Source organism: Denticeps clupeoides, chromosome 13, assembly GCF_900700375.1.
Source record: "Denticeps clupeoides chromosome 13, fDenClu1.1, whole genome shotgun sequence".
Taxonomy (NCBI): Eukaryota; Metazoa; Chordata; class Actinopteri; order Clupeiformes; family Denticipitidae; genus Denticeps; species Denticeps clupeoides.
Window position 1 is genome coordinate 13,291,795 of NC_041719.1, and position 15,667 is coordinate 13,307,461.

General features: G+C 48.0%; 1 protein-coding gene across 1 annotated transcript; it reads right to left on the reverse strand.

Moving 5' to 3' along the window:
- Positions 1-1,458: 1,458 nt before the first annotated feature.
- On the reverse strand, positions 1,459-15,469 carry zbtb7a (zinc finger and BTB domain containing 7a). The gene is made up of 4 exons (XM_029001978.1): positions 15,315-15,469; positions 7,100-7,636; positions 5,872-6,725; positions 1,459-1,985 (listed from the first exon to the last, which is right to left on the reverse strand). The coding sequence occupies exons 2-4, from the start codon at positions 7,556-7,558 to the stop codon at positions 1,565-1,567; spliced, it is 1,734 nt and encodes a 577-aa protein (XP_028857811.1). The 5' UTR covers positions 7,559-7,636; positions 15,315-15,469; the 3' UTR covers positions 1,459-1,564.
- Positions 15,470-15,667: the final 198 nt, after the last annotated feature.

The following is a 15,667-nucleotide window of genomic DNA, read 5'->3' on the forward strand; positions in this document are numbered from 1 at the left end:
ACTCAGGAATGCATCCATCGCCCACCCCAACATTGGCCTGCAGCCGTGCACGTCTTGCTTCTTCTATCTCTTTTGTTCTATTACAAAGTTGGGAACGTATTTATTGCTATCTTCATCTCACATGGTGTTGTGGTCCATTGGACAAAAGTATTGGAATAAGCACTTTTTGTTAAACGTCCTCCTCTACCACCTCTATAAATAATAAACCTCTTTCAACCGGATATCTTTAGTTAAGCTGTGCAAATGCATAAAAAGGTGCTCACTTCGCTATCTTCTCCATCTCACATATGTATATATATATATAAAGTTTCCCTGTCTTGAGTCTTTCATCAAAATAGTGCGTTCTCACTTGTTACATGGACAAACCCTGGAGAACTACTCAAAGTGAAGAATGTCTGTCTCTTCATCCTTTGGGCGGGAGCTCAATGGTTCGGTCAAGTGCTAAGTTTAGGACAAAATGGGTTTTTGAATTAAATATTCTCTAACATTCAAGCAGTACTCTCCCCACAAGCCTCGCTTCAAGCTGAAGAGGGAGGGGAGGAAAAATCTTATCCATTGGTAATATACCTCAGCATAGAAGGGACTGATATAATCTAATACATACATATATATACTGTACATGTATACAAAGTGTCAAGTACCCAAAGCAGTCAACTTAAGAACATAAAACATAAAAATTAAGACAAATTTTAAAGAGAACAGAAACGCTAAAAAAAAAAAAGAAAAAAAAAAAGCAGGATTGTGGAGGGTAAGATTCAATGTGGATGATGGTAGTGCTTTAAGAAACAGAGAACCTCACTCCCATCTTTCCCTAGCCCTGCAATATAAAGAGCCCCCTTAAGTATGGATTCGACTCTGTGTATACCTTTAAGAACCGTAAGACTTTTTTTTTTGTTTTTTTTTTTTTTAGAGAGAAAGAAACACTTCAATCAAACCCTTGTCTGAGTCTTTCTGAACCATTAAAGAAATGACAAAAAAAAAAAAAGGTTGCTGCATCAAGATTGCATATATTGCCATTGTGATCAGAGAGAGACCATGTGAATCTCATGGTATATGTACATGACTGCCATTCGAGTAGAAAAGAGACCGGCTGGGATCCGTTTTGAATGAATGATCTTTAGTAAACCTGTGCAGCAGCCTGCAGTTGTGAGAAACTCACGTTTTAAGACAAGATTCTGCACAACGGACCCGGAAATACCCCTCTATACTGCATAGTTGCTCCGTATTCTTGTGTGCATATGGTAAAGCTCCATTACCAGAAACCAAGAAACGACCCAGAAAGATGGACAGAAAGGACATGTGAGTTGAAGTGCTCTTTGCTCTTTAACAGACCGCTTACCCGTGGGTCTATTTATCAAAATCTAAAGCATAGGGAAATTATATATATAATTTTTTTTTTTTTTTTTTTTACAGAGAATAGGTTTTGTGACACCCTGATTTGGTTTAAAGAGGAGCATGTTGTTTTTTTTTTTTTCTAAGTTTGCTTTCGTTTTCTGTAGATTTTTTTTTTTATTTTTTCTGTTGGTTCCACTTCCCCCTCTTCGGCGGAGTTTCGTTATGGCGTTCAGAATCCTGCATCTCCTGCCTTCTCCAGGAGAGGTGAACTGTGTGCATGGCTTTCAGGAGCTCCTTCTACAGCCGTGGCGATCACCACATCCTCCAGACGCCGCCGGCCCCGGTTGTGACGAGGACCAGGGTCTGGGAGACCCATGGAGACTTCCAGGAGCTCGGGGTCCCGTACCCGTGGCTTCCGGCCTCGCCGGGAGGGGATGCCGTTGCAGCCGTCTTTCTTGAGGTGGCGGTGAAGATGGTCCGAGCGCACAAAAGTCTTAAAGCAGCTGGAGCACTGGTATGGGCGGAGGCCGGTGTGCACGCGCATGTGATTCTTCAGGTCGTAGTTGTGGGCGAAGGCGGCGCCGCACTGAGCGCACAGGTAAGGCTTCTCCCCAGTATGCTTTCGCATGTGAACCTTGAGCTTGTCCTGCCTGTTCGGGGGAACACAAAGTGGTTTAGATCACACATCCATAATCTGCCACGTTACCAAAAACTATTACAGATATTCTATGAACTTGTCACAATGCGCTTGTCAATTGCCTTAATCTGCGCAGGACATTATTGGCACTACTTGCTGGTTGCTAACTCATAAAAAACAATCTGTGGTTTGAAAGTAAGCCACAAGTACAAAAACATTCCGCTGCACAGGTCCAGATAGGCGCAGGTGTAGCTGCTGGCCGAGCGCACGTGTACTCTTTAAAGGAAGTCAGGTCGTATCAGGGCAGGGCCATAAACCTGCACTTTTTATCTGCGTCATTCCTCAGCGAGTCAGTGGAGCACTGGAGGGCTCAATGTTCACAGCTAAGTTATAGGAGGAGCCCATACACCCTCGGGGCACCTCCTTGTCTAATAAGAGAAAATTTGCCAGTGAGTGTTGCACAAAAAAATGTTCTTATGGGGTTGGCTGTATCAAGTATCAAGCAGAAGTCTGTGTTAATGTAGAGAGCACAGGTCGATGTCTTATTAACTCAGGCACCATAGTTCAAATACAGGGGCAGTGGTGGCCTAGCAGTTAAGGAAGCGGCCCCGTAATCAGAAGGTTGCCGGTTTGAATCCCGATCCGCCAAGGTGGGACCGTGGGGACGGTGAGCAAAGTGCCGTCCCCACACACTGCTCCCCAGGCGCCTGTCATGGCTGCCCACTGCTCACTAAGGGTGATGGGTTAAATGCAGAGGACAAATTTCACTGTGTGCACCGTGTGCTGTGCTGCTGTGTATCACAAGTGACAATCACTTCACTTTCACATTGATACCTTAAAGAATATAAATGAATATAAAAAAAGAATATAACGTATATATTTGAACAGAATTCCATGAATATGTGAGTGTTGGTATAAGATATTATTACCACCTTAAAACACCTTAGACATCAATCAAGGAAAAAGATTCAATAGAGAATATTATCATAGTTTTATGCAACTAACTTTTCTTAGGGCCTTGAGTAATAGGTGTATTACATTGACTGTCGTGTTACAATGGCAACAGATGGCATCACCAACTCGGAGAGAGATTTGGCACGTGTAGCAAAGTAATCTTCATGCACAATCAGCATTAACATAATTGTATTGAGCCACATTACATATATAACTCCTTTCTCTCCCACCACTACATTACATTACAGTCCAGTTATTTGGTCAACACTTCCTTGCAAAGTGTGAGTTGCCCACTAGAGTCATAGGGTGGTAGTAGCCTAGTGGGTAACACACTCGCCTATGAAGCAGGTTCAAATCCCACTTACTACCATTGTGTCACTGAGCAAGACACTTAACCCTAAATTGCTCTAGGGGGGACTGTCCCTGTAACTACTGATTGTAAGTCGCTCTGGATAAGGCCGTCTGATAAATGCTGTAAATGTAAATGTATTGTGTTCCACCAGCATGGGTCAATACAGTGGTACTAATGATCTAGTGGATGAGGCTATCATCTTGGTGCGAGACATGCTGTTGCGTTTTTGGCGACATGAGAAAATTAGCCATGGTGATTAGTTGAAATACAACTGAACCCTGGCAGAATTTGGAACAATTTTTATTAAAAAGGGGTCTCTCTAAGCTAAAAGCCGACAAAGAGGACCATGACAAAACGCTTGTTTAAATAAAAACACAACCCTATTTAACAGTTGTGGTAGAGAGCGTGTTAGGGAGGCAGCAGTGTGTGTATCAGTGTGTGGGGTGTACGGTGACTAGGAATTAAACCACACCCATCCCCCATCCAATGCAACCGGGGCAGAGTACAACTATGCCCAATGATGTGGTTAAAGTGAGTGAATAGGCAGGCTGCAATGGCGCCTTATAAACACACACACTAAACATAGACACACTCACGCATGCACACACCCACCCAACCAACACTGGGCCTTAGAACAAAGGTGCCCACACTGACACAGGTGAATTATTTAAAGGACAGGAGTGACTTATTACAGTGCGAGGCGCACTCTTAACCCTGATCAAACAGGATTAAGATTACAATGCCCCTTCCCACTGCCGGCTGCATTTAGACGACAAATTTAGATCACACTCGAGTAAACAGGGTCCTGGATATTTCCAGTCCGCATCTATTTCCAACCTAAGTTCCTTGATTAATTAAGGGGATGACTTCAGGGAACAGGTGATGCTCGTCGATACGGAGAAAATCATTTCTCCATGTCCAGCCAGCCAGCCACACAGAAACACGTTCCATTAGCTAACCTCGGTACTGTGGGCGATAATCTATGTATCTGCGTACCATGGGATCACGAGTTCAAACAGCTTGCTTTCGCAGATGAACCCCCCCCCCAGTATCAGAATGTTTTACAGCAGCCTCGTCCCTTATAACAATCAAACATGTCACGCCACGTCCCACTTTTATAGGACCCCCTAGTTAAAATTCCACGACTTTCTCATGACGCTTCTCACTATAAACCTGCACTTTATGGCATCCCATCCCCAATAAGCATTTAAAAAAAAAAGATCAGGCCATGTACATTATAAGTGAAGTGATTGTTTCTTCATTATGATAAAGAGAATAGCACTACATGCGTTGACACAACAAAATGTGTCCTCTGCATTAAATCCATCACCCTTAGTGGGCAGTGGGCAGCCATGAAAGGCGCCCGGCGAGCAGTGTGTGGGGACACTGCTTTGCTCAAGGGGACCTCAGTGGCACCATGGCTGCTCAGGATTTGAACCCGCATCCCTTTGGTTACAAGTCTGCTTTCTTGCCCCACACAAAATACATTCCCAAAAGAAGCAGGCAGCGCGGAAACACTTCTTTTCATCCCCTCTATTAAAGTTGCTGAACCTTTTACATCCTTCCAAGCACATTCAAAGGGGAAGTTCAATATAAAAAAAAAAATCCATGTTCAAAATGATTATCCTCCTCGAACGAATGCTGACCCGTCTGTGACAGTGACCAAGTCTCACAGTTCAGCCCATCTGCAAACCAGCAGATGTGGATGCGTCATTCATTCCCCTTTAGTCTAATTTTTTGATGCTGAGAGCTCCAGATGCTTTTTGTATCAGTGTGGGCAGAATGGCTAAACCAGGCAACATGGGTCACATGGTCACATATTCAAGAAGGTGGGAGATTCTGAACAGCCTCTTGATTAAAACAGAGCACCCTGTTCTGCCGACATCTCGAACAGCATGTCATCCTAAACATGTTGCAATGTGCAACAATAAACGGACTTTGAAATTAATCCTGAATTTCTTGAAATGATTCATTTGTTATTGGAAGAGGAACAGAGAACCCACATCCAAAACACCCAATACTAACTTTTTGGTGGTGACAAAATTGTGCATTTTGTCAAGTACTTGGGTAATATGCCAAAACCCTTTACAAGAAATGTAAGTATGGTGCTGGCCAAAGTTTAATTTTAAAGTATAATTTTTAAATTGCCAGCATTTCATTCAGGTTCTGGCTGCTGGGTTTGGGTCATGCTTGATTGCTCACATCTTAGATCCAGAGGAGGCTCAGACAGAACTGAGATGGCCGAGCTGCATTCTACTCTCAACCTGCGCTACGGTTCATTATCCAAACCTTGGAATATGAAGCTGTTTAAAGTCCTACCTGACATGGACTGAACCCTCATTCAGTTACAAAGATTGCTGATTAAATGTAGAACTCAATGGAAGTAAATTTGTACATTTATTAATATAGATGATAAGGGACCATGAGGGTAAAATGAAGGGTTTAGACATTGTTGTGGAGCCTGGATTTGATATACTGGGTGATTTAGCGGATGCTACAACCACCATTTCCCTTCACATTCCAACATGGGCCCTGTAGTGAGTCTTAAAACATTTTCAACATTCGAACTAAAAGGGACACCAAGAAGCCGTACCTTGTGAAGCGCACTTTGCAGATGGCGCATTCGTAGGGCTTCTCTCCCGTGTGCGTGCGGATGTGTCTGGGTAATTTCCCAGCACCCTGGATGACCTTGGCGCAAATGGGGCACTTTTGGAAAGCCTTGGAGCGCATCTTCCTCTCCCCACTAGCCCCTGTGCTCATCTGGCTGGGCCCACTCCGTGATGACCACAGCAGGTTCGGGGACACGTTGGAGGTCTCGTCGTCCACCGTGCTGTTGAAGTATTTCAAGTAAAACTCTACATCTCGATCGTCCCCTTCTGGGGCGTCCTCCCTAGTTGCCAGCCGCTCCTTCTGTTGCTCGATGGTGTTCATCATCCGTTGCAGCAGGGCGCTGGCGGAGCCGTGCTCCTGCTCCCCATCCTCGACCTGATCCTGCTCCAGTTTGGGCTCCCGCTGGAGGTAGAAATGTCCATTCTGGGTGCCTGGAGCGCGGTAGGATGAAACACTTTCGTTTCCGTTGCCCCGGGGCCAGACCGACGCATCTCTGTCTTCGCCTGCGACTGCGTCCCGCTCGTCATCGTCCTCGTCCTCCTCCTCCTCCTGGTCCTGCATGGGGGGCTGGGCCAAGGCGATGGCCAGAGGAGAGAAGTACTCGCGGGGCCCGGGGAGGGTCCCGTTGATGTCCGCTCCGTTGCGCTGATTAAAGTGCTGGTGTGTAGGTGGGTCCCTGAGCTCTGGCGTACTGCAGCTGCTGCTGACCCACTGCGCCCCCTGCTGGAAGAACTCCAGATACTCACGGGCCCGCAGACGGTTACCCTGCTCCCCTACTCTTCCTCCGTTCGCTGCCTTTTCATCGCCATTCTCGTTGTCCGCATGCTCACTGTCCGCCTACAAAAAAACAGAAGGTGTCTCAATAATGCCAACCCACAAGAATTCCGCAATTCTAATATTTGTTTAAATCACCAATCGACAAGGCGTCGCTCCTCAGACACAGAGGAAGCGCTTCATTGTGCGCACTGTGCATCACAATGACAAATATCACATTGGCCCAAACATAAGTCAAGATCGCGGTTGGCACCAATTAGCGTCATTGTACAACATCATATCGTTTTCTACATGTATTGTGAGAAAATATGATAATAATAGTTAATAGGGTAATTCATTTCAGGAGCTGGCTTGAAATTGAATTTATGCTCCATGACGTGTCCTGTTTGTGACAGGCACGAAACACAGCGGTGCATTGTTTTGATTCGCCTACGCACCAGCGGAGAGAGCACTTTGGTGTCCAGCAGGTGTGTGCAGACGTCCTGGACGGGCGAGATCTCTAACAGGCGGGCGGCGCCCAGGATGTCCCTCACACTGCTCCGGCTGACCGTCAGCGTGGCCGTGTAGGCAAAGTCCAGCAGCGCGGCCAGCGCCTCGGCCCGCACAAAGTCAATGGAGTAGATGCTCTGCCGGTCCGCGGCCATGCCAGAGGTGAAGAGCTTGTGGAAGTAGGAGCTGCAGGAGGCCAGGACGGAGCGGTGCGCGTGGAACTCCTGCTCCTGCGTCACCAGCAGGACGTCGCAGAGCAGGCCGCTCTGCCGCTGCTTGTTCAGGCTGCCGAGGATGTCGGCGCTGTGCTCGGGGAAGGGGACGCCCACCGGCCCTTCTTCCACCTCCCCCGTCCGGCCACAGGCCCTCGCCTGCCATCCACCCCTCCCACCGGCCCCCGACGACATCTTCCACCAGCCTGCCGCCGAGCCGCCGATCGCAGCTGCCGCCCGCTTGTCCGTCCTGCCGTCTGTCCGGTTGCCTGTCTGAGAGAAGAATCATTGTTGCGCTTTTTCGTGTTGCACCAAGAGTCCGAGCAACGCAGGCCGTAGAGTTTGAACTGTAGACCTTATGGTTCCTTTCAGTACACAAAGGGAGTCGTTGTGCGGCAAGGCCATGAGCAGACATAAAATCACTCAATAAGTCAACATGAAAAGTTGTATACACAAATAAACGCTCTAAAGCTTGCGAAAGTGCGATAAAATCAAAGAGGTTCTGACTGACTCTGGGCTAAGAGTGCACACTGCTCGTAAAATGACAATTGCAGAATTAGGGGGCGCGATATACAACAATTAATCACTAATACAAATATTACTCTGACAACACAAAATGCCTGTAATAAAGAGTATTTGCATCAGATATAGGCTGATTACAGAAAGGGGGTTAAAGGCCCTGCCAATTCAACAGGACAGCATAACACCACCGCAGCTAATTAACGCTGAAGGTTAAGCTCTTATCCGTGCAACCGCTTCCAAGTTCAGGTTTGGGTCAGCTGGACAGGACTGGTGCACTCTCAGAAAGTGCGAAGTGACCCTGGTACCCTGAAAGGGTGAAGTATTTCTCAGTTTTTAGCTGTGGTTTAGTGGGATTTTTTCTTTTTTAGTTGGGTAGTAGCCTAGTGAGTAACACTCTTGCCATGAACCACAGAACACAGGATCAAACCCCACTTACTACCATTGTGTCCCTGAGCAAAACACTAAACCCTGAGTGTCTCCAGGGGGGGACAGTCCCTGTAACTACTGATTGTAAGTCGCTCTGGATAAGGGCGTCTGATAAATACTGTAAATGTAAAATGTAAATGTAGTTTGGCTTCTCTCGGCCAGCACTGCAGCAGACCCCCTGACCCACTTTGAATCTGCAGCGTTCAGAGCAAAGCCATTTCATGACAGAATTTCTCACCTTTCGTACCGAAAGCAGAGCGGAACAGGTTTGTCTCTTCGAATCAGAATGTTATCAGTGTCGGGAAATGAAGTCGGGTATGTGGGGAAACTGGAGGAGCGCTGGCCTGTGGCCGTGCGCAGAGGGAAGGGCAGTGCAGAGCCGCACGCTGGGCGTGGGTCCGCTCAGGCTGCCGTGTCGGTTGACTGTTGGGTGGGGGTGGGGTGGGGTGGGGTGGGGTGGGGGGTACTAACTAACAGATATAGTGGAAAAAAACCCACTGGAGGAGGAGGAGGACACGCGCAAGCTGTGAGGGAACGGTATTAAAGGGAGGTTGTCAATCCGGTCTGAGCCGGTTACCCCACCCAGTACTGTGTGCCAAGTTTCAGGAAAAGGCTGTCCCCTTGCTCACGTGTGGGGGGGGGGGGGGGATTAAAACGATCGACAGCAGCCTGAGTGGAGGGTGGGGGCTCGGGGAATCAAGCCCTCCCTGATTTGTCCATTCAGAAACACGCACACGCGCACACGCACGGAAGCCACCCAGCTTCCCCTCCCTCCATCTGCCAGGGAGACCCAGCAGGGGGTGAGGCCAGGGGGGGATTATTCTCTATAAGAGCAACGCATTCAAATGACATTCCTCCACACCAAGCCCCTTGGTATGTGTTCCAAACCCGCCCGACCTGGCCACCTGCTTCCCACCCCACACACCTCTCTGTCTAACTGACACCTGGCTTCTCACACCCTCAAATCTGGCAGCGATTCGCAGCAAACCCCTATTACGGCAGGGCAATTATCAAAAAATCTAGTTCGGCTACCAGGATGTATCAGGATTTTTTTTGCATGAGTATAAAGTACAGGCTCAAAAAATAAATTATGACCAACAGAGATGCCAGCTTTACAACATATATATATAGTTAATTTCATTATCCAGACCTCAATGTATCCCTCATTAAGAACAAGACCGGGAACCAAGACTAAAGATTCCTATATGAACCCTGAAGAATTGTTGGAATGAGGCCTTTACTAGAAGACACAGCTCTAAGCGTAACCTCAATAACCGGCATTAAAGCAAACAATGCATAGAAACCGCCCTTCGGCGGCGGTGTCCCAGAATAACCCATGAAGAGAAAGAAAGAGGAAACACTGCAAACAAACCTGATCCTGAAACCTCCTCATGGCTCGAAACATGTCCCATTACTTATTCATGGCCGTAGGTGGCGGGGGCTGTGCCGTGGCACCGACGTCTCGTTTCCAGGCCTCGCCTAGCCCCATCACCGGGGCCGCACGCACAGGGCCCTGCTTTGCAAGTCAAACCACTACTTACTGCAGCTCCCCACCCCACCCCCCATCCCGCGCCCAACGTCGAGAGCAGCCATCCAGATTACGTTTCAGGGATGAGCCGAGCGGCCCTCCGAGCCCAGCCTCAACTTTTGTTTTGTGTCGCGCGGAAGGTTACCGGTTGACAGAGACGAAAAAGGGCTTGTGAGCGCTTATCAGGAGAGCAATTTGTTTTTTGGGGTTATGTTTGGAAAGTAGGTTCCGTTCTCCCGCAAGGTGACTGAACATGATTTGGCCGAGAAACGCAAGCGCAGCGTTTCATCATACATAACATATTAACGACAAAAAAAACGCCATTGCTAATAATATAACACCCTAGTCAGACACAGACCCCTCCCCCACGCTGATGTACGACACTGACAATAAAGGACTGGAGGCGCTTCGTCAAGCTAATTACTGGAAGCCTGCGCTTTTGACCAGTTTTGGCGATGTCACCATCAGACGTCTGCGGGGATAAAAGCAGGGGCGGCGTGAGAGCAGGTACCGTCGGAGGAAGGATTAGGAAGGCCCCAGCGCGGTAACGCCGTCAGCCGCAAAGCCTTTGGCTACGCACAAAGCCGCACAAGGCCACGGACAGTCACGGCGGCGCGCGGACGTCCCCCAACCCGCGCAGCCTTTCGGGATCTGCGATTACGGGCCGCGGCGCGGGACTGAGGTGGAGCGGGACGAAGGTCAGCTGGGTTCAAGGTCGGGAGGGTATTTGAAGCTAATCGGAAACGCTATGGAGGAGGGGGCGGGCGGTTCCAAGAACGGCAGGATTTTGAGCGAGGGCCTGAGCGTGAGTCACTGCTGCCTGCGACGGCGGCCATAGGAAGCCTGCCTGGGCACACCGGGCGAGAAGCAGGAAGTGGGGCGAGCAACCGATAAAACTGGAGTTGTGGGGCTGGGCTGTTAAACTGGTGTGATGGCAAGACGCTGCCAAAGATCAAGACTTCGGCTCACAATTCCCTGAAAGGTAGTGGGTGAGGTCTTTTAAAACAAACTCAACACACACACACACACACACACACACACAAGTACCACAGTCACAGTGGAAACAGCACCCAGACTCATAAAACCTTCATTAACCTTCGCCTACCAAAAGCCTTTATTATAATTTCAGCTTCTTGTGTCTTACTGGACTCATAAAGTTTTAGTGCAAGGAAGACCAGCTAAGAATTTTTTTTATGGTGGAAATCCAAAGGTCAAAGTTCCCGAGATAATCAGAAAGAGGGACTAGCAATGACTGTTGAAGCGAATGTGTCACGGCATTGACCGCAGCAACAGTGTGTTTAATTTCCGACTGGAGCGCCTCAAGTTTCTGGAAGTTCGCTTTGAGTGAAGCGGGGTCCGGTATGGTCCCGCCTTTGGACGGGGGATGCACACAGTCGCCTGCATGCACGCGGGCAGATGACGGCTTCCTGAGAGTCTCTGGTGCGGGTGTAACAGAACCCGCTCTGTTATCAGATGACCGGCTCCCCCAGAGACTGCAGTGCGCTCCCGCCACCGCCGGCCCACCACAGCTTCCACTTCCTCTCAGGCCGCCGCTGAGGAGGCCGACACAAGAGCCACCTGGCCGGCCAATCGGCACGCAGGACTCCCTCAAACTCAAAGAGCCCCGCTGCCTACTGGCGACCAGGTTCCAAAAAAATCAAAATAAAAAATTTGATACTATGGCGTATAGCGACCTAAGTATAGCCACAGTTCTGAGAGATAATGAAACCTCCAAGAAAGCCCTTTAAATATGCAATGAGAGCATATGATGAGGTGCGCTCTCTGATTACCAATGAATGAGCCGCACAGGAACACCACATCTCGCTCAAACTGGGCCCTCCAAAGAAAAGCTGTCCACCGAGCTGGCACCTCCCGAAAAAAAACTAAAGCCAAACGAGAGACGGGGGACAGGAGTCAAAAATATTTTTTTTCCTTTTTGTTTACAAGACAAGCCCCTTTCCTAATGGGGCGGCTCAGTTTAGTCTAGCCAACGCCGCAAAAAGCCCATCTCCTCTTGCTTCATGTCTCCTGAGCAAAGTTTCGCCCCAAACGCGTGCAATGTCTGCACCACTTCCCCACCAGGTCATTCCTGCCTAAACCAACATCACATTTCCCACACCATGCATTGTACGTCGTCAGAGGTTTACATACCCCGCCATAAATCATGTACACGTGACTTTAAAAGGTCTACAAAACCATGCCTGTCGCAAAACTGCACTTCCCTCATATTAAATAACACGGACAAAAAAGACAGATAGACAGTATTTCGATCTCATATCTTTGCCCTTTTCAAAGCTTCATAGACACTTGCACCACCCTTCAGTCCGTTGTGCAAAATTGACCTGGTTTGACCTTGATGCTTTCATTGATGTGAGTGAATAAATTCAAAAAACACAAATGTATTCAATTCCATGCATTCCTACACATTCTAGTCCAAAACTATTAAATATATTATATATAAAAATATATCAAATGTGTTAATCCTATAAAGAAATTGAAGAAAAGTCAATATTAAAAAAACAGGTATTCCAGCCCAGGATGATTGGACTACATTTCACAGTTCTTCAGTATTTCTTGGGTTTGCCTCAGAAACTGCTTTTTTGATGTCACCCCACAAGTTTTCTATTGGATTAAGGTCCGGGGATTGGGCTGGCCAAACCAAGATTTTTACCATTTACTGGTGTGTTTGGGGACGCTGTCTTGATGGAACACCCCTTTCAAGGGCCTTTCCTCTTCAGCATGAGGTAGCATGACCTCTTCAAGTATTCTGATGTATTCAAACTGATCCATGATCCCTGGTATGCGATAAATGATATCGTAGTATGTGAAACATCCCCATATCATGGGGCTTGCGCCACCATGCTTCACGGTCTTCAGAGTGTACTGTGGCTTGAATTCAGTGTTTGGGGGGCCACTAGACCCAAAAAGAACAATCAGTCCACAAAACGTTGCGCCATTTCTCTTTAGGCCAGTCAATGTGCGCTTTGCCAAATTGTAACCGCATCTTTTTTCAACAGTGTTCTAATTATAACAGTACTCACAGGTAACTTTAGACCTTTTTTGATCTTCCTGGAGCTGATTGTTGGCTGAGTCCTTGCCATTTTGGCAATTCGTCGATCATCTCGAATGATAGTTTTTCTTTCAGGTTTTGGTTGCCATTTTGCGATCATTTTAGCTGAGCAGCCAATCATTTTTCTACACTTATTTTTTTACACTTAAGTTTCCCCCATTTCCCTCAATTTCAGAGAGAATGCACTATAACCAGCATGAATAACATTTACTGCTTTCCTTCCTTAAATAAGGGGAATAATTGTCACCTGTTTTTCAAAGAAGGAACAATCTCACTAATTGAACACACTGCCATAATTTTGAACACACCCCTTTCATTTAGTGATTCAATTACACAGAATCAGCAGCATTAATACTCTACTACACCTGCAAGTACATTGTTTGGCATGTAGAAAGATCATTTCTACCAAAAACAGTGATTGATCAGGTCAGGGACGTCTGACTGCCAGTATTTTGAACACGACTGTATATAGTCAGGCAGAGAGGTAAATCAGGATTTCCAGGGCCGGCCTGCTGCTTCGTTATGCCCGCACATATCAGAACGGGTTCAGCAGGTATGAGATGAGAACAGGGGAAAAAAAAATCATACTTAAATAAAGATGCTTCCAGTTTCCTGTAACTCCTGCATGCATGCGCGCAAACACACACACACACACACACACACACACACACGTCTGATGTACACTTGACATGTCATAAGACCGTTTCTGGGACTAAGGAAGTAGCAGCTATTGACAGGACGGCAGGAGAAGAGGATTTAAACATCGGGAAATCTCCCATCACCACAGTAGTTTAACTGATTTCGTTTTATTTATTTTTAATCTAGATCAAAGTACTGGGGCATTTGACTTGGCTCGGTGCTCGGCAAGTGTAAAGGAAGTGAAACTATCCACTAGAGGTGCCACATTTTCTTGCCTCATGCCAGCCGTGTGTCAAACCAACAGAGCCTGTGACAGCCGTTCACCACAAGTCTACATCGACTCTAGATTTCACAAATGCACACGCACGATATCATTTAACCATCAGAAAGCAAACTTGCATGAGATGCCTCCAATTTTTTTTTTTTTATATTAGACACCATCACACATTCAGTACAGTGTTAAACACAGCATCCCAGAATTCCTCAATGTGACCAGACCCAAGAGGTCCTCAAGCGATCCCACAAATAGTTTCCTCACCTCTCCCTCCCACTGAACGGTGAGTAAGAAGAGTGCAGTTTGCTCTGCCCTTACCAGCCCGCCCGAACGGAGTTCCTCTCTTCGGGCCCCACTCGGTCGCCCCTGCCTGCTCTCCGTCCGTGTGTACGGGCAGGGCCCTGCTTGTGCGCCGGAGCAACTGCAGACAGGAAACTTCCGAGTGGCCCTAGTTACACAGGCAAGCCCTTGCCTGATCCCACACAGGCAGACACCTACCACCCCCCTCTATTTTCAGCCCACTGCTCTGGCTTCTCTCCCTCCGTGCTGATTGGTTTGACAGCTACTCAGTCACCACACCTCCCCGATGGGATAGGCTGGCAGCCGTTCCCTTTCCTGTATGGCCAAGGGCAAGGCACTCTGGGATGGAGAGTCCTTGCACGCTATTTGACCTGCTTTCAGCCGGGCTGCTGCGAACTACGAGTCCCATGTCTCCCTGTCTCACCACCCCCACATCTAGGAGCTTGTTTCAACGTAAGCACTCGGGGCTGAATTATACACTACAGTGTTGCTAGCAGGATGCCAGGTATTAAAAGTACAGACCGGCCATCAAATAGGGCCAAGCGCCGCACGGGGGGGGGGGGGGGGGGGGGGGGGGGAAGAGAACGAGACCACCACAAAAATACACTTCCCTGACGCCCAGACTTTTTACTGTGCAGTTGGACAACTTCGGTAATCTTGACCTAAATAAAGACTTTGTGGAAAACTGAAATTCACCAAGGCGGTGGGCGGGGGGGGGGGATTAAATAACAACACCAACTCCAGTGCGGGACACTTGGCTGTAACTTTTCCCTCCAATGACAGTAGCGCATCGGGGGGGAGAAAAATTAGATGCTGTCGCTTGGCGTTCTACCTTGTCCGACAGAATTATTTTTGGTTCCTCGTTCCTTTCGTGCCACCCGCCCCCCCCTCACGCCGAGCCCCCATCTCTCTCCCCTGCTTCCACCCTTCAGGAAAGTTAAAAGTGTAGACGGAGGGGAAAACAATCCACTTCTGGAAGACAACAGCGAATAGGCAAACAGTAAGGTAAGTTACTTCAGAATAAAAAAATAATAAAATAAAATAATAACTACACTGTTAAGCGACCCCCATCCCACCACCACTCTCCTCCGGTCCCCCTCCCTCACTCCTTTCTCCTCTCCTCCTCTCTGCCATGTCCCTCCAGCCGACAGGCCCTGGGCAGACGGCTGGGGGGGGGGGCCAGTTTGCTCACCTGCGATGGCCGTGGTGCTGCTTGTGGTGGGTTAGCTCAGCCCTCCTCTCCTCTCCTCCTCTCCGGAGCTCTCTCCCTCTCTCTCTCTCTCTCTTTAACTGTCGTGCAGCTCAAAGCCCCGTATGAGCTAACCAAGCTGCAGCCGATCAACTCTATTCCCTTCCTGGTTTCTGGAGGGCAAAGAGGTCCCTCCCTTTCTCTCGCTCTCTCTCTCCCTCTCTCTTAAAGAAACAGTATTCCCTCTCGCCGGTCCCTTCATCTCTTCTCTGGGGAGCGGAGAATACAGTCACATCTCAGAGCCAAGCAATTTGAAATATATATTCAAACACACTTTCACATTGGACTCAACCTCT